Raw genomic sequence first — 19,145 nt, forward strand, 5'->3', positions numbered from 1 at the left:
TGGCAGCTTTAGAAGCTAATACCCTAGAGGACTCTGAGACTGAAGAAAGAAGAGCCTTCAATCTCTGCAAGAAGGATCCTCTGGTGGGAAACTGCAGACATGCAGCAGGTACTTGAGGTGGCCAGCAATACCACACCTACTCGGCACTTCATCTCTTGGCTTGGCCACCAGAGGTCTGGGGGACTTCTGCCCTAAACTCGAGACTGGGATGAGATCGTACACGTCACTGATGGGAAGCTCTGAGCAGCTACCTCAAAGCTCAATAACTAGACCTGCTCTAAAGGGACATGGGTGACACGCTGGAGTACTCCTGTTCCCCAGGAGGTGTGCTCAGTAAGCTGAAACTGGCAGTTGGGAGGGCCCCACTTTATTCCCCAAAGGGGAAAGGCGGCCCTTTACATGGGCCAACTGGCAACTCCTCCTCGGATACACGCCTTTCTAGCCTCTCCCCCTTGATTCTCACTGTTCCTCTAACTCATGTCTTTCTGGGCTCACTTCTCCGTTTAACTTCGCAGATTCCTACTTATGCTCTGAGACTTAACTCAATGCTGCATTCTCCAGATGTCCTTATAAGCAGCAGAGAAGACAGAAATAGAAGAGAAACTTACGGCTACCAGGGGGGAAAGGAGCGGGGAGGGATAAATTAAGACTTTGGGATGAGCAGATACAAACTACCGTGTATAAAGCAGATAAACAACAAGGTCCTACTGTATAGCACAGGGAACTATATTCAATATCCTGTAATTAAACCACAATGGAAAAGAATATGAAAAAGAATATATATATATTCATATATACACACACACATATATATACATATCGGAATCATTTTTGTTGTACACACACACAATGGAATAATACTCAGCCATAAAAAATGAAATAATACCATTTGCAGCTACACGGATGGACCTACAGATTATCATACTAAGTGAAGCAAGTCAAACACATGTATGATATCACTTATTTGTGGAATCTAAAATACGACACAAATGAACTTATCTACGAAACAGAAACAGACTCACAGATATAGAGGACAGATTTGTGGTTGCCAAGGGGGTGAGGGGGCAGGAGAGGGTTGGATTGGGAGTTCGGGATTAGCAGATGCAAGCTATTATCTATAGGATGGATAAACAACAAGGTCCTACTGTATAGTACAGGGAACTACATTCAATATCCTGTAATAAACCATAATGGAAAAAGAATATGTAAAAGAATGTATATACATGTATAACGGAATCACTTTGCTGTACACTGGAAACTAACACAACACTGTAAATCAACTATACGTCAGTAAAAAAGAATGTTACATTATTATATATGCAATACTGACTTAATACTCCTGACTAGACATTTATTATGAGATCAACACTGCACTTAAGCACTTTATATTCATTATCTCATTGGATCCTCTCAAGTACCTGTAAAGTAGGTGAAATTAGCCTACATCAGGGATGAGGAAACTGAGTCTCAGAGGTTAAGTAACTGCCCGAGGGGACACTGCTGGACCCCAACCCAAGCTGTCTGATTCTAGCCTGTCCTTATAACCACACCTATACTGCTTCTCTTAAAAAATTATAACAGAGTAATCGCTGCTCTGATAGGAGGAGGACAGAGGGCAGGGTTTACTGGTAAAATCCAAGGCAGTCCCGGGTTTGGGAGAGAGGATAACTTGACCCATCCCCTACAGGGTGGTAAGTTTCCTACAGGCAGGGAGCCAGCCTCGTTTATGCTTATGGAAGTGAGTGTCCCTGAGAGTGGTTCAGAGGGCGCTCTGCATACAGTAGGTACTTAATACATGTCTGCTGATTGTTCTGGAGAGTCCAGAGATGTTAGTTACTTATACAAAATTTTATAAGATGTTTAGGTAGAAAAGCCAAATAAACAGATGCTATAAAAAACATTTTCCAGTATTTCCTTAATTAGTCCTTTTCCTTCTCACTTTTTTTTTTTTTTTTTTTTTTTGCAGGGGAGCAGGTCTATCTTTTCTGATCTTTGGGAGAGCTACATAATGAGGTCACTGACACAAGTAGAATTCAAGTTTCTACTGCTGTGTCTGGGACCCAGGAGCCATGTCGAAAGGGTCTGTAGAATCCATGCACGCATCTGGACACCAGCTCTAATTCCACTTCACAGAACATCCACAAAAATCCCCAGGCCAGTCCTACAGCTGGGCCATTTTCTAAATTTCAGAGTCAAGCTGACATGGAACCATTCTAATTACTTGAACGAAGGGCCTGTGATGCTTTCCACATGATCCCGTTCACATCACAAATGGGGGAAAATGGAATAAAAGAAATAACCTTCTGACTTAAAATTGCTTTCACGGCGTCCTCCACCCCCTCCTGATTATCGAGGTCAACAGTCCAGACGTGTGGCTGGCCGATGAACACTTCGGCATAAGGATGCTGGGAGGTCAGCTGGAAAAGAGAAAACAGAACACCTCAGTCTCACAAACACTGGCTTTTTTCATTTCTCAACCTTCTGTGCTAGGTGAAGCGTTATGCTTTTTATGGTTCCGAGTTGTACTTGTGTAGGTAATGTCATTTTTTGTTTCGGACCCTTGACGATCGAAACCTCCTAAGCACTCCGTAAGCAGGTAACAATAAAAGAGGGAGGATTCCACAGCTTGCTTTCTTTCTTTTTTGCTTTGACCAGCAGGACATCTACTGTCAGGACCATCTGGAGAAGCAGGCACAGCCCTGACGGGTTCAGGTAAGGACACCGAGGCTGTCAAGTGTGCCCGGCTGGCAACAGTGGCAGTGCCCATGGGTGCCCATCAGGCTCATGTGGGATGTTTTAAAAGACACACGGCCAGGCTACGCTGTCTTAGACCCTTGGAGCTGGGATCTTGGGCACTTTGGAAGGGTTCCTGGGAGTCTAGGGGTCCCAGGAGGGCATGGCCCTGTGTGAGACCACGGCATCCACAGGGCAGGTCCGGTGATGGCTCCTCACCTTGAGTACCACTTTGAAAAAAGAGTTAGAATGTCATAACCAGGTGACATGGAGGCTGTTACAGATGGCTTCAACCCCCCAAATCACACCAAGAAATAATGAATATTTACCCTCAGTCGTATCCCGGCCCTGAAAATCACCTAGATCAAACTAGCATCTGTTATAAAATACTGGTTAGGATAGACAGGTAAGTATAAGGAAATTACAATAAAGTTCTCATAGGCTTTAAAGTCATCCAAGGACACGTAATGGCACATATGAAAGGTGACAGAAAGGGAAATAATGCTACCAGAAAAAGAGAGAATTTTGGAATAATAATTAGCATAACACTGGAGCCTTAAGAATCATAAAGACAATGTGTGATCAGAAAAGCAAGGAAAAGTAGCTTTTGTTTTAAAGGAGGTTTTATTTTAAAAACAAAGGGTGGCCAAAGAAACCCACAGGAATATTGGCAATTCTTAGTTCTTGAAGAATCCGTTTTTTAAAGATAGCTAAATTTACCCCTCAAACTTGTTCCCACCTTTATTCTTGTATCCTTTTAAGGCTGTGGTATAAAGAAAGCATTCTGGTACACTTTCAGTTCTCAAAGTTGGCGGGTGCTGCCCCAACCCGTGGCTGAGGACCCGGGATGCCAGACGCCTTGAGATGTGTGTGACCGTCCTGCACAGGGCAGAACCGTCCACTCCCCACAGGCCTTCACATGCCCCGCCAAGCTCTCAGGTGGGTTCACAGAATCTGCCTCTTTGGCACAGTCTGAAAATACATTGAGTTTTCCAGGAACATAACTGCCATGTAAATCAAGGGACATTTTATTGGGAATTTCACCAATAAGCCGTTATCATCGCAGAAAAATCATGGCAGCAAAGTCAATGCCACGCAGAGGATCTGGGTCTCCAGTACAACATACCCAAACCAGTCTGTATTTGAAACTGTCACAGTAATGCCAATGGAGTATATCTGTGTGTCTACATGTAGGCACCTTTTTATTTAGCTTCTTTCTTTAATGTCAATTATAAGTAAAAAGGGCTGACCAGATTCAGCTCAATGTTTTCTTCTTTTTTTTTTTTTTTTGAGGTACGCGGGCCTCTCACTGTTGTGGCCTCTCCCATTGCGGAGCACAGGCTCCGGACGCGCAGGCTCAGCGGCCATGGCTCACGGGCCCAGCCGCTCCGCAGCATGTGGGATCCTCCCGGACCGGGGCACGAACCCATGTCCCCTGCATCGGCAGGCGGACCCTCAACCACTGTGCCACCAGGGAAGCCCTATTCTTCTTAAATACAAACATATTCACTGTAAGGAGGAATGAGACACCATGATGCCTTCTAGTGTGGTTCATGGGTATGATACAGTATTTCTGGACTACATATACACAAAATATCTATTACCTTATAGCAAAGTATTTTCCTTTTACTTCTCTTTCATATTAGAGTTAGAGAATCATTCTTTGTGTGTGTGTGATAATCGCATTTCTCTTTGATTTTATTTAGATTAAACTTGCAATTGAATAGATTTTTTAAACATCTTTATTGGAGTATAATTGCTTTACAATGGTGTGTTAGCTTCTGCTGTATAACAGAGTGAATCAGTTATACATACACATATATCCCCATATCTCTTCCTTCTTGCGTCTCCCTCCCTCCCACCCTCCCTATCCCACCCCTCTAGGTGGTCACAGAGCACCGAGCTGATCTCCCTGTGCTATGCGGCTGCTTCCCACTAGCTATCTATTTTACATTTGGTAGTGCATATATGTCCATGCCATTCTCTCACTTTATCACAGCTTACCCTTCCCCCTCCCCAGGTCCTCAAGTCCATTCTCTAGTAGGTCTGTGTTTTTATTCCCGTCTTACCCCTAGGTTCTTCATGACCTTTTTTTTTTTCTTAGATTCCATATATATGTGTCAGCATACGGTATTTGTCTTTCTCTTTCTGACTTACTTCACTCTGTATGATGTTAGCAGGGTATATTTTTCATTTCAGGAGTGAAAAGTAGATGCTATAATACACTTAGAATAAAAGAAGGTTTTGGGTCTGGAAGGGTTGAGGCCAAGCTGGTTCTCTTTTTTTCCTTCAGATCCCAATATACTCAGAGGACTGGGTGATTCAGCTGGCACCTCTGCAGCTTGCTCTTGGCCACCGTTCTTCGTGTCTTACCACACCAATGGTGTGCATGCATTATTCAGGGGGGAAACCCAGAAGCTAAATTACTGGGCCTCCACTCTGAGCCTTCTCTGGCCCCCACCGTGGAAATCAGGCCATTCGGAGGTGCAGGTATCCTAGACTTTGCTCCTGCCTCTTCTGCCAGAGTCACGCCCCTCGCTAGCCTGCAGCTCCCCGTGCTTCTGACATATACCCTTTTTCTTTTGCTCAGCTGCGTGGTCAGGGATAGAAGAAGAGTGCCCGCAGGCTCCTGGAGCTGGGGGAGCATCCTTTTCTTTTCCTCAGCATGTATTTTAGATTGAGCACGCATCAGTGAGGCCCCCCGGGTGGGGCAGGCACTGGGCTCACCACCCGAGCAGACATTATTTATCAGGTTTCCTGTGCATTGATGCGGATTCTGAGGGTTAGAGGAGCTTACAACTCCCCAAGACCACATAGCTAGAAAGCAGCAGAGCAAATTCAAATCTAGATCCTTCGACAACTTTTTACCTTTTGACAAAAACGGAAGATGACAATTTTAAAGGATGCTCTTGAGTTCTTAAGACAATGACCAAAAGGAGCTCAATGGAAACACCAGCCTTTTCATCACTTGCTTAAAACCAGCTAACCTGAAACAAAATCCCAGGACTGAATGTATGTCTGCATTAGACCTTTCCTGAAGCTGAGTGAAGTGTCACACCATTTTCATTTTGTGGCCTGGAGAACAAACTAATTAATTCTTCCAACTGAATCAGGGTAAATGAAAGTTGCCATCAGTGTCACTATTTAGCAGTCTCTCTCCCCTCTGCCTTTTAAGGTCCCTGCTCATTTACAAGGTTGCTCTAAGCACTTGGAAAATACAAGATGCTGAGCCATTATCATTTCGTTCATTTACATTTATGGAGGATTACTTAATTTTATGAGTAAGGCGTTTTGTGATTATTCCCCCTCTGAATGTTCCATTCGTCCTTGTTAATTTATTGAGAACCGTATGATCTGAGCTATCGTATATCAATCAGTATATTTACTGGAGTGTAGTCTGTAAAAGTAATGAAAATCTTATTAAATATAAAACGTTATTTCAGAGCGGCTGTTAAATCTCCAAGAAGAACACAAGTTCTCTTTATGGAAAAGGAAACCCTGGAGTCAGAGAATTTCTAATGGTTTACAAAATGTCGGAATAATGATTAAGAACCGGGCTTCCCTGGTGGCGCAGTGGTTGAGAGTCCGCCTGCCGATGCAGGGGACACGGGTTCGTGCCCCGGTCCGGGAAGATCCCACATGCCGAGGAGCGGCTGGACCCGTGAGCCATGGCCGCTGAGCCTGTGCTCCGTAATGGAAGAGGCCACAGCAGTGAGAGGCCCGTGTACCGCAAAAAAAAAAAAAAAAAAAAAAAAAAAAAAAAAGACCCTACTGATATGTTTTCCAATATACAGAGAGAAATCCAAATTGTATTACATTAAAAGTGTAACTTGAACCAACCACATGATACTTAAGGCATATGGAACTTCTCTTGAGTGTGTACACCGTGGTTTTAAAATTGGGTCTAATGCAAAAATAAAAACAAAGCTTTTTGTTTTCTAAATACAAAGAAAAATTTAGACTTCTCTTCAAATGAAGGCAAAGAAGAGACACAGATGCAATTTATATGGACCCATTTACATGGGTGTATTGTTGCTCAGCTCAAAAGATTAGCAAGGGCACAAAAAGATAGCTACGTAATTATATACGCTTTGGTTAAAATTCTTCTATTTGCTGAGGAAAAAAAAAAAAAAGGATACTTCCTAGGGATTCTTGACCCTTAGAAATCTGTACAAGTGTTGATAGCTCTTTCCCAATTAAAAGCATCTTTGATCAGGGGGATTCTGTGAGCTGAAAGAGCACAGTGGGGTGGCCCACCTGCCCGTGAGGTCAGGTTCACCGGCTCCTCTCAAAGCTGTGTCATGTCACTGGCTATCAGCCTGCTCTCTGCACCGTCTCCAGCAGAGAAGGAAATGGACATCAGATGGAACCTGCCCTCCTGCATAAAGTGACGTGACCTGCTTGGGGTTTCCCTCCAACGCATCAACATTCATGCTTCTCCAACTCAAAACCCGACTCTTCTTTTCCTCTAAAGCACAGCTCCCCCACTATCCCCTTCTAGCTAACCCAGCACATCCTCCACCGGGCACCACTCCAAGTTAACTTCCCCTGCTTAATGTACTCAGCTCTTTCCTTATGCATGCCCGTTGATTAGGCATCGCTTTTATCACACTTCCATATCAAAATCTGAGCTCCTGGGAAACAGGAAATGTGTCTTGATAAGTTCCCCCAATGCAGTGACTTAGTGCCACAGGCCCTGTGGGGATACAATGAACATCTGTCAGCTGACCTCTGCATCCCAGCCCTCCCACGGGAGCCCAGGACTGATGGAGTCACTTGTGGGAGGTCACTTGCTGAGCAGCTGTTGAAAGCCTCCCCCAGTGCCATTCTAACTGGAGTCTCATTCCAGCACTGGTGGGACCATCTGAAAGGACAGGAGGAACCAAATGCCTGGGCGGCAGCTCCAACACCTATTCCCTTTTGATGCCATGAAGAATGAAAACCCTCTATCACCTCAACAAAAAGCAAATTACTAAAGAATCACAACCGACAGCACGAACATACTTTTCGCAACAATTTCATACTGGCTGATCTGATCTACGTAACATTACATCATTCACTGGGAAAGGATTAGATAGTGTTTAAGAGGGTCTTAAATTTTTCTCAGGAAAAAGTACTCAGTTGTAATACAGTGTTATCAAAATCTTCAGAATTATCAAAATTGAAATTATTATCTAATTCTAGTGATCAAGAAGGTACCAAGTCAGTCCAAAATACTTTTGATGAATCATTTCCCAAAGTCTTGTATATAGAAACTGCAGTAAGAAAACTGATGGGTTTCTTTGCTTTTCATGCATTAGTAAGTCAGACAGAGAAAGGCAAATACCATGTGATATCACTTATATGTGGAATCTAAAAAAATGATACAAATGAACTTATTTACAAAACAGAAAAAGACTCATAGACATAGAAAACAAACTTATGGTTACCGAAGGGAAAGGGTGGGTAGGCGGAGGGATAAATTAGGAATTTGGGAATAATGTTATACATACTACTATATATAAAATGGATAAAAAAACAAGGACCTACTGTATAGCACAGGGAACTATACTCAGTATTTTGTAATAACCTATATGGGAAAAGAATCTGAAAAAGAAAAAAAATATATATGAAACTGAATCACTTTGCTGTACACCTGAAAGTAATACAACATTGTAAATCAACTATACGTCAATAAAAAATCATTTTTAAAGAGCCCTTAGCACACAGTAAGTGCTCCAATAAATGTTAACTAAGATGGTTATTATCATGGGAAACCAGGAAAAAAAATCATGAGGGAAAAATCATCATTAGAATATCACTGTAACAATGGTTGCAAGAAAGATCCACTGATACATGGTAAAAATAAATGGGCAAAAGTTGGAGGAGAACGAGGGTATTTGCATGGTCTCAAAGTACTTCCCCCAATATAGAGAAAAAACAGTAACTTTATGGTGGAGAAACCTGGCAAACACGACCTTAACCAAGTGACCAAGGTTACATCACCAAGTAATAAGACATTGGTATCACGCACCCCCTGACATGATACACTGAGGCCACATGACTTCTGGGGGATTCTTGCCGAAAATGTGTAACCTCAAACTCATCAGGAGAAAACACCAGTCAAATCCAAATGGAGGGACAGTGTACAGAACAACTGACTGGTGCTCTTTCAAAATGTCAAGCTCATGACTGACAGTAAAAGACTGAAGAATTGGCACAGATTGGAGGAGACTAAAGAGACATGACAGGTAAAGGCCATGTGGGAGCCTGGACCAGAAAAAGGATGTTAGTGGAAAAACTGGTGAAATCCAAATGAAGTCTGTAGTTTAGATAATATTACGGTACCAATATTAACTTCTTGGTTTTGACGATTACACTGTGGTTTTATAATATGTTACCATTAGCGGAAGCTGCATGAAGCATATATAACCAAACTTTGCAATCTTTTTGCAGCTTTTCTTTAAGACTAATATTATTTCAAAATAAATAAAAAGCAAGTTCCAGCAATTCCACTCATAGGTATATATACCACAAAGAATTGAAAGCAAGACTCAAACACATACTTGTACACCCATGTTTGCAGCAGCAATTTTCGTAATAGACAAGAAATGGAAACAATCCAAGTGTCGATGAACAGAGGAACGGATAAACAAAATGTGGGCTATTCATACAATGAAATATTATTCAGCCTTAAAAAGGAAACATTCTGACACATGTGACAACATGAACGGACCTTGAAAACACGCTTAGTGAAATCATCTGGTCACGAACACTATACGATGACACTTACATTAGGCACCTAGAATAGGTAAATTTCTATAGACAGGAAGTAGAGTAGTGGTTACTCTTCTATTCAGGGCTGGAGCAGGGGAGAACGGAGAGTTACTGTTAACGTACAGAGCTTCTGTTTGGAACAATACATCTATGAGAGTGGACAGTGGTGATGATTGCACAACATCGCGAATGTACTGAATGCCAGTGAACTGTACACTCAAAAAAGGGTGAAATCATCGTTTCTCACTGTGCGTAATGTATCACAAAAAAACATCGAAAATTACAAATAATTATCCAATTTAGGCAGATGCAGAACTTCAGAGATTTCCTACTTTCAAACGTAACACAGGAATGATTTATTAGCCCGCATTTCCTACCCAGAGCTCCGAAGTTTCAGAGTCAGTCGCACGCTAAAGCACAGATGCCTGCGTTGAGGCATTCTCACTGCTGGGGAGCATCCTTTCAAACCTTTGCAAAGAGTAAGTTCCTGGGTACCAGACTGAAGGTTCCTGATCTGTGTTCTGGTACCTGCCCCACAGCACAGGAAGTCCAAACACTGTGTGCATTAAGTGTTGCTGAGGAATGACCCCCCCCGCCCCCCAAAATGAAGAACTCAAATTTACAATACCAGCAGAAGGAAAAAGCAAGCGTGCACGCGCACACACGCACACGCCTCGTTAACCTTTGTCAGAGGTTATCTGGGCCATACGTTCATCTTTTTCAGGATAATCTGTGGTCTTGCTGATCTTCTTCCATCTCCTTTGGCCCTTTTACCAGTGATGGGGTGGGTCAACGAAAAGAACTCTCAGAATGATCAACTCTATTAACTGGTAAGTCCTCTGACTGAAAGGTAAAGAATAATCACGGAAAATGTGTTTTATATACTATTTGGGGAAGGGGGGAATGGGGTCAGGAGAACTGACCCAGAAAGGTTTAAAAGTAGCAGAGGTGGGCTTCCCTGGTGGCGCAGTGGTTGAGAGTCCACCTGCCGATGCAGAGGACGCGGGTTCGAGCCCCGGTCCGGGAAGATCCCACATGCCGCGGAGCGGCTGGGCCCGTGAGCCACGGCTGCTGAGCCTGCGCTCCGCAACGGGAGAGGCCACAACAGTGAGAGGCCCGCATACCGCAAAAAAAAAAAAAAAAAAAAGTAGCAGAGGTGAAAAATGTACCCTTTAGAAACATGTCCCAGGAGGGCTGCCCAGCAGTGTCCTCCCCAGTAGACGGGCCCAAATGACAAGGGCACTGGGACAAATCGACACTTAGAGGCTTCCTCCTTGAAAGCAGCCTGGAGAGCCACTTACGAACTGTGCAGAAATAAATAAGAAATAATAAGAAATCAATCTTATGGGTTCTTGCACATACGTGTTTCTAACCAGATATAGAAACACCCAGCCTGGTCACTCACATGCTCTAAATGACTTTAGTTTATGGTCCCAAATAGAATCCAACTGTCTTCAATGGTGATTCATCACCCACTGTGGATTTTCAAGAGGACCTCCAAAGGCAATCCAAATAAGGCTTCTGCAAATGGTTCGAGCGATGGCAGGATTGCTTCTCAGGATGGCATCCTGCTGACAGTCGGCTAAAATACCAGGCATACTATTCAGTCACCCCGATATGTCTTTCTTCTCAAGGATGATGATTCTTCAAGGAAGGAGCCCACGGCCCACTTTTTATTCCCCAAAGCTCCTCACAGAGAGTAGGTTCTTTAAAAATACCTGGTAACCCCTTGATTTTCTTTTTATTCCATAAACTCTAATCATCCACGAAATCAGAGTTCAGCTAATTGGAAGACCAGCGATATCTGTTCAAATTAGGATGGAGATGGGGTAGGGCGAAAAGACCCTGTATTTTGTAGAATGGAAACAGATCGAAATCCTGGCTCTGCCACTACTTAGTGAGGGGATGTAATCAAGTCATCCATCTCTCTGAGCCCCTGCACACCCTCCCCCTTCCACCCAACTACGTGAAATGAAGTTGACAATACCTACCGTCCAAGGCTCTGAGGTTCAAATGGGCTCCTAGCACTCAATAGATAGCTACCATTCCTATGAGTGAAAGTAGAATGAGTTTTATAGATGCTTACCTCTCTCAGAGTTGGCTTGCCAATGAAAAAGTCTGTGTTTTTGCTGCTTTTGGGTGGGCTGAACTTGGGATTCAGAAAAGCACATCCATTTGCGATGGCCTCCAAGGGAGCCGGGCCTTCATAAGGGAACCCGAGTCCAACAAACAGCTGTAAGACAGAGAAGCACACCACATGTAAACACATCAATCAGACTGGCGTCCCGGGCTCATGGGGGTCTCTTCTGGGCTCCATTCCTGTGCTGATGCCTCTGAGACTCTGGAAACTTCCCAGGCCCTGGTTGGGGGTGGATAAATGAGAAACCAGCTTACCCTAGGACCTGAAAAACATGACCAGGGACCTTTAAGGGCCCAGGAAGCTGCTCAGGTCATTATGAATTTCCCTCCTTTGTAAAAAAGTAAAGCAGTAAGTGTCAGGGTGGGCAGCTGAGGGGGTTGGGGGGGTGGAGGTACTCACCGAATAAAAACAGCAACAAAACTCAAGACCCAACAATAATCTTTCTGTACCTTACCAGGAGACATGACTGCAAAAACACTTGCTTAACTAAACAGAAGGTTTCTTCATTGAACCAAAGGAACAACAGGCCCTTTCAGTGATGCTGGGCAGAGGGACAGGAAGGTCGCTCGGCGGTTGGATTACAGTTCACATGGAGCTCATTAAAGTGATGGTAGGTGAGCAAACATGGGTTTTCATAATGGGGTTTTCGCTGGGGGACACCAGCATCTTGGGTTTTATTTTCCCCTCCATGTGGGGAGAGGGTGTAGAGCTGTAACTGGGCAAGGCTTTCCCACCTCAGCAAGTAAACCACGAGTTGTCCCCACGGCAGACAAGAGATGGCAGCAAAAACACATCTCAGAGTCCTCGCAGGGACCACGGCTGAGAGCCGCTGTGACCAAGGGGACTCCCTGCAGTTCAGTGGCACTGACTCCTGGGTCCAGAAATGAAACATCATCTCATAGAAAGGCATCCTTGCGTACCCTCCCCTCAGGGTATTTCACACCACTGGACGGCTGTGGGTCCTGATGGGCTTGGTCCAAGTCTAGGCTTGGTGACGTGTGAGGTCTCCCTCCCCACGTGAAGGAGCCTATGCTGAAATCTCTCCAGTCTCCCAGGCACATCAAGTGGCAAAGGATAACTGGGTCCCAGGGTGCCCTTTCCTTCTGCCATCACGTTGGGGAACATCCACACGGCCATGCCCCAAGGGTGAAGGATGCTGCTGAATTGGATACGGCTAGATGCTTGAGTCTCCTCTCCCGGGCCCTCTCCCCAGTAATCCTGTCTCTGCAGCTGCTTTAATTGAATGATGATTTGGAATACTTCTGCCTAGACAGCCCTGAGTCTAACCCCGGCAGCACTGGAAGATGTAACCCGTATGTGCTGGGCACTCAATTCCAGGGCTGAACACGCAGCGTGGCCCATGTTAGACATACTGGAGAGTCATGAAGCCCCCGCAGGGAATTTTCTGGGGCAAGAAACTAAAATCTCAGGTTTTCTGGAGAGATGCCCTATCCTATAACTGTACATTCTTCTGCACAGAACAGGGTACTTAACCTTTTTATTGTTTGGGAAGAATAACCTTTCATATCCTGTAAACCTTGAGATGACCCTCAGGGGCGTCCACAGAGGAGGGAACTGTGGAAGAAAAGCTTTGAGAAGCCAGCTGAGCTCTCACTGCTGGCTGGGTCATTTCTCCTGGAGCAGAAGAACTGGAGACACAGGGGTGAGGGAAAATGTGGTAGCAGAAGAGCTTGGAAGCCGTCTTCCATGAGGGCATGAAGAAATAGTCCCAAGACATCCCAGCTTTGTTAAAATACAAAGAACCCAGGGTTACTATCCTTGAGGCTTTTGATCTCTGTGATCTGCCACCCCCAGCAGAATTGGGGGAGGAGGTGTCGGCTCTCCAGGGAAAAGAGGACCTCTGTCAGGCCGTGGCTGGGTTCAGGAAAGCACAGGACTTCCAGATCCTGGAAGAGGCAGACAGGGGTCTCCGTGGGTTTAACCAGGGGCCCACAGTGTTTTCTGACCTCTGATAACCAGGGCCTGTCATGAAGTGTTGATACCTTCATCAACACTAAATTACAAAGAATAACTTTGGAGGAAATGTAGGAAGCACAATGGTTGTCTATTTAAATAGAAAATCCTGGGAAAAAAATTTAATTAGCTCCTTCAGGCCCACCAATCTGAACCCATTAATTAAAAGGATTTGAGGCTGTTGCTTAATGGACTTGAATGTGACCCAGGTTTAATTATATGTGAATTAACGACTTGCACCACCTCTTCTGCCCTGCTGGCATCCGAATATCTCAGTACATATAAACACTTCGGGCTAACTCTCCAAAGCCTCACCATTTCAAAATGAAGCTAAAGCAAATGCCACACAATTTCTTGGCAATGAGTCTTCTCGTCACACTCATTAGGATCGCAGGAAATGCATTACTTGGAAACACCAAAATAACAGTTCTTTCTCACTGCTGTCAATAAGCCACCTTCTTTCTTGCTTCCTGTGTACTCACCACCTGTGACATTATAATGGAGCAGATGTATTAAGGTCGAATAGCACACTTGAGAGGTTTGAATGACAGCAGGACAGGCAGAGAGTTCATCACCACCAAAGGGTATTCCATGAACTTTTGAGTGCTCACGGCCTTGCCACACACTGGTACCTTAACCACACTAAATTGCTTTTCCCCTAATTCCCCACTCCCCCCATCATTCTGCTCGCTTACAGATTTCCTTAGCACGGGGCCAAGAGAGACACTGCAAGAATTCATTCAAGTGCAGAGGCTTAACTCCTCAGGAGGACACAGCATATTTTATCGGTACTTCATCTGGCTTGCAGAAGCCTAGAATGTAATGAGGATCTTCCAGACGACGGGACATCTCCATGGCTGCAGCTCTGACTCCCTCAACGAGCATTTCTAAATAGAGCTTTAAAGTACATGCTCTAAAATTTAACTTTTGAACTAACACTAAGGAAGAGAGAACAGATGAAGCTCCAGGATTGGGGAAGTCCCTACATGTCGACAAAGAGTTCATTAGTTAAACCACTCAGATTTTCACTCTGTGTGAAAGGAGAAGCGAAATTGTTTTAAACCCCTAAGCGGAGTAGTTCACAAAGAATCCTTTAGAGGTGGATAAAGGTAGTTCTGAGATCAGGACAATGTGGTGATTAAGAGCACAAGCTCTGGAGTCAGGCTGACCAGGTTTCCAACCCTGGTTTGGAAACCTGGTCATTTCCTAGCTCTGTAACTGTGGGAAATTATTATACGCTTCTCTCTATGGAGTATCTGAGGTCCACTGATAATGCATTCTCTCTAGCTATGGGCCTTAGTCAAGGTAACACAAGCTCTCTAAACCTGTCTTTTCATGTGTAAAGTGGTGAAAGTAATCGTGCTTTATTTCATGGGACTGCTCTGAGGATTCAAGGAGATGTTTCATGGAAAGGATGCATTCCAAGGTTTGGCACTTAGTAAATGTTCGCTAAACGCTAGTCCAAGTTCAAACCCAGGTTCAACTTTACGTGCAGCACATACACGACCTTTTGTTGTCTAGCTGGAGTTTGCTGTGCAGGAGTTGTGGTTGTGGGGTTTTACAAGAGGTTCAGCACCTGCTTACGTGTATTTATGAGTTCTCTGTGTTTCATAAAGTACCTGGATTAAAAAACAGGGAGAGGCATCCATCAGAAGACAGAGAGGACATAGTTTACAGTGACTGCCTCAAGCAAAGGCCAGTCCCATGAGCCACATGCTATGGCTAAGCCTTACTTGTTTATTCTTCACGTAATGATTGGGAATCATTACATTTTTGATAACAGGTATCCCTTTTATATCTTTAAAAAGAATCCTACAAGGCTGCGTATGGAGAAAACCTATTTTCCTGATAGGTGATGCTTTTGTGTAGCCGGCAGGGTCCCCTCTCTGGACATCTGTCTTCCCTTTCGTACCCAACGCTGATGGAAGAGAAAACAGTGGCCAAAATCTCTCCCATATATGTTTGGCTACACCCACTCCTGGGCTCCGTAAGCCCCTAACCTACCCTACCTGAAGACTGTCTCCTAAAGGTCTAGAAGGGCAAAGGAGACAAAGACAATGATACTTGCCAAGCACGTTTAAGCACCCCAGGTTAGTCAGTATCGGCCACTAAATCGAAGGTCATTTCCTGGAGACCAGCTCACTGGGTAGACTCCCAGGCTATGTCAACTATGTAAGTGGCCTTCCAGAAACAAAACAAAAAACCCAACAACAACATCAAGATCACAAGTCCCTGCCCTTCGGTCACTTGGAAGCCCCAGCACAAAATCCAATGCATTGCAATTTGCATTGCGAAAGCATATTACCCTGGAGATGGAGAGGAAGAGAACATTCAGATACATGTACAGCTGCAGATGCCGACCATCTTCAGCTGTGCCAGCATGCAATGTCTGCTACGGAGAGGCAGCTCAGGTGCACCTCCCCGCAGGAGCTGTCCCGGACCACCACTCTCACCCCAATAGCTCACCAGGCCTACCCCTCAGCTCTTGACGGTGTGGAGGCATCACAGGCCTGGCTCACCACCGCAGTTAAGATGTGCTCTAACGGTACCGAGGTCAGAGGACTTTCGGGATGAAGAGAGAATTCATGGAAAGGGCTTAACACAGGGAAGGGTTAGAGAGACGGTCGTTACTGTTGCAGTAAAACCCCACGGTTGTGCCCCATGGTAATATGAATGGGTTGTGTGTATCTGGGTGTCAGGAGGTGCCTTTGTTCTTGACACCTCATTCGGAGAGGTTAATAAATCCTATGTCCATACGTTCTACATTCTATATACATATGTGGGAGAGGAGGGGGGAGGATGGAGTGTGTGTGCATGTGTAAGTGTATGCTAATTAGTTTCCATCTAGTTGGAATGGGAATGGCTTTTGGGACCTGTCACCAGGATGAAACCTGCTTGACCGCCTGAGGTTGAATACCGGAGGACCTGAAGTAGACACGGAAGGCGGGTTGCTCCAGCAGTAAGCTCGCTCTTGGGCTCTCTCTCATAGGGCCTGAGGATGTGGGCAACCCCACGGAGAGGCAAGCACGGGATATCAGAAGGACAGTGTCCCTTGTTGGGGAGATCTTGGAGATCTAGGCACATGATTCAGGAGAAAAGCAAGACATCACTCCTAGGGGCATGGCCCCAAGATCCCAGATGGCCAGTGGATTTCTTCTGGACTCCTTCCTTCATTCTTCATCCGGTTATCTGAAGGCCTCTGCAAGCCAGGCCCTGAGAAGGTACCTGTCAACAGAATAAGCAGAGCCCCTGGGTTCTCATGGAGCTGCACGAGGGTCTGGTCCACTGGTGGTGGCTGCCTTGGTCCCTGGGTTTTTGACAGAGCTTGTGCAACCACATCCAAGCTTGTGGGAAGAGCCACGGTTGATAGGGGAGGTCAGACCCGAGGATGGAATGGAACAGGGACAGTGGTACATACTGCCTATCTTCCAACCCTGCCCGGGCTTCTAGGCGAGTCCCACAGCTAAGCTGCTGAGCTGACGTGGGAGGGAAACAGGGCCGCCATGCCCCATCCAAGGGCCGGAGGGGGAAATGGCCAGAATTGTGGGCAGAAAAGGTGTGTGGCAACAGCAGGGGCAGCAGCTGCTTCTTCCTCTGCTTTCCCACAGCCAGATTTGTTCTCGGCTCTCACTGTCAGAAAGGGAGGTACCCGTTTGGGCTCACTCCAAATGCTCCTCCAAGCCAGCGTGGGATGTGGATGCCCCAATCTGTAAGGAAATTCCCCTGGTGAGACTGGGGGAGGTGGGCACAGGGAGGGGAAAATTAGGAAGGAGAAGAAAGAAATCACATTAAGAAAGATGGGGACTGAAGCCAAAAATAAAAACACGCCACCCCAGTTCAGTCCTTATTTGCTGGCTTAAATTGCTCTCCTGGAGTTTGCTGGCCCGAATGACTCATCTCTGGTCTTTTGATAAATAATGAATTCATCCACATTTATATGCCTATTAGAAGAGTCTTCTACATTCAACAACTTCCCAGCTCCTGAGCCCCGACTTGAGAGTTACACGGAATCCCTCCCATCTCCATTAGGCTCTGTGGGCCCTTCATGAGGGCCCCTCCTCGCACGCAGGGACACAATTCTGCTGAGGAGACAGTTTTCTGGGCTTGGTGCAGAGATTCAAAGATGGCTCATAAAGAAAAACAGTAAGTCAAAAGCTGCCTATGCATCAATCATTTCAATATGTCTCTAGACCTTGAGGGGCACCCGACTTGCTTCCCTCTCCCATAACGAGTCTGAGGAACGTGCAAATCCCATTCATTCCACACACATGTGCTTGTCTGCATCCCCAGTTCTGCACTTCCAATGTGGATTGGAATAAATCACTTTTAAATTGCTCAGAGACACCGAGGAAGGAGTTAGAGGCAGAAAGGGTTATAAATGCAAAGCCTGACTAGTCTTGAGTGTCATTATTCCGAAGCCCAAGATTCATTCATTTCAGCGCTGCCGCTGTGTTCTGGGTAGAAGGGGAGCCTCAGCAATACACGGCCTCATTTTCATCATATTTGCCGACCGTTTTAGCCATAATTCCACTCGGAGTCCTTTCATATATTCTAGTCCTCTGAACAGGAAATACAAAATGGGATCAGCGACATCCTCTCAAAGTACCAGTTTTTCAAGGATAAACAGATGACCCTTACACTCAAAAAAAAAAAAATTCCAGCTGTAATCCTTGGGTAATCTCAGACAATCTCTGACCTCATGGCCTGGGACTTCCAGGCCTCTTCTCTGTTGCTCTCCACACATCAGGGACCTTAGCTTCGGCCTATCTCTCATTCTCTGATAGAGTAAGTGGATGGTCTGTAAGTAAGTGTTCTTTTAAGATTTGTAAGGCTGAGTAAGACATTCACACAGCTGGGTTAATAGAAGCGGGTGGGACAGTGATGACAGAGAAGCAGCGTTGCCAACTGTCATTTTAAAGGAGCTTGAGCTTTTCCCACAGTCTGATGTCGGGAAAAGTAAAATGAAGCAAAAGTAGCATTACGGGTAAAGAGCCTGGACTGTCGGGCTTCCCGGGTGGCGCAGTGGTTGAGAGTCCGCCTGCCGATGCAGGGGACACGGGTTCGTGCCCCGGTCCAGGAAGATCCCACGTGCCGCAGAGCGGCTGGGCCCGTGAAGCACGGCCGCTGAGCCTGCACTCCGCAACGGGAGAGGCCCCAACAGTGAGAGGCTCACGTATCGCCAAAAAAAAAAAAAAAAAAAGAGCCTGGACTTTCTAATGATTCTAAATTGTCCTCCTAAGACAGAAGGTGAATGGAAAGCAAACAATGCAAACCAGGGAGCACTGGTGATGGCCACCGTCATCAGACTGCAGATGACCTTGTAAGGAAATCAAATCTTAATGAAACAAACTTTCTCTCCTTTGGCCAAGGAGAGAAATTTATCAAGTGAATTTATTCATGGCATCACACACATGACTTGGGAGGTAGAAATGATCAAATGCATTTACCTATGGAGAAACTGAGGCAGAAAGGAGATGCAGAATCATTTAGCTTGTGACTATCCACTGAATGTTCTTAAGTTTGTATGTTTATTCATGAGGCT

The 19,145-nt window shown here is 45.2% G+C and overlaps 1 protein-coding gene across 6 annotated transcripts in view; it reads right to left on the bottom strand.

The window, feature by feature from the left end:
* MGAT5 (alpha-1,6-mannosylglycoprotein 6-beta-N-acetylglucosaminyltransferase) overlaps positions 1-19,145 on the bottom strand; it is a 370,484-nt gene that overhangs the window by 30,766 nt on the left and 320,573 nt on the right. For all 6 annotated transcript variants that reach the window (XR_004350852.1, XM_032638674.1, XM_032638675.1 and 3 more), the window contains 2 exons: positions 11,576-11,722; positions 2,301-2,417 (listed from right to left, as the gene is read on the bottom strand). Coding sequence is in view for 5 of the 6 variants with exons in the window: in XM_032638674.1 (XP_032494565.1) it covers positions 2,301-2,417; positions 11,576-11,722 (264 nt within the window). In the remaining variant the exon portion in view is untranslated. The remainder of the gene's footprint in view (positions 1-2,300; positions 2,418-11,575; positions 11,723-19,145) is intronic.

Source organism: Phocoena sinus, chromosome 7 (genome assembly GCF_008692025.1).
Source record: "Phocoena sinus isolate mPhoSin1 chromosome 7, mPhoSin1.pri, whole genome shotgun sequence".
NCBI lineage: Eukaryota > Metazoa > Chordata > Mammalia > Artiodactyla > Phocoenidae > Phocoena > Phocoena sinus.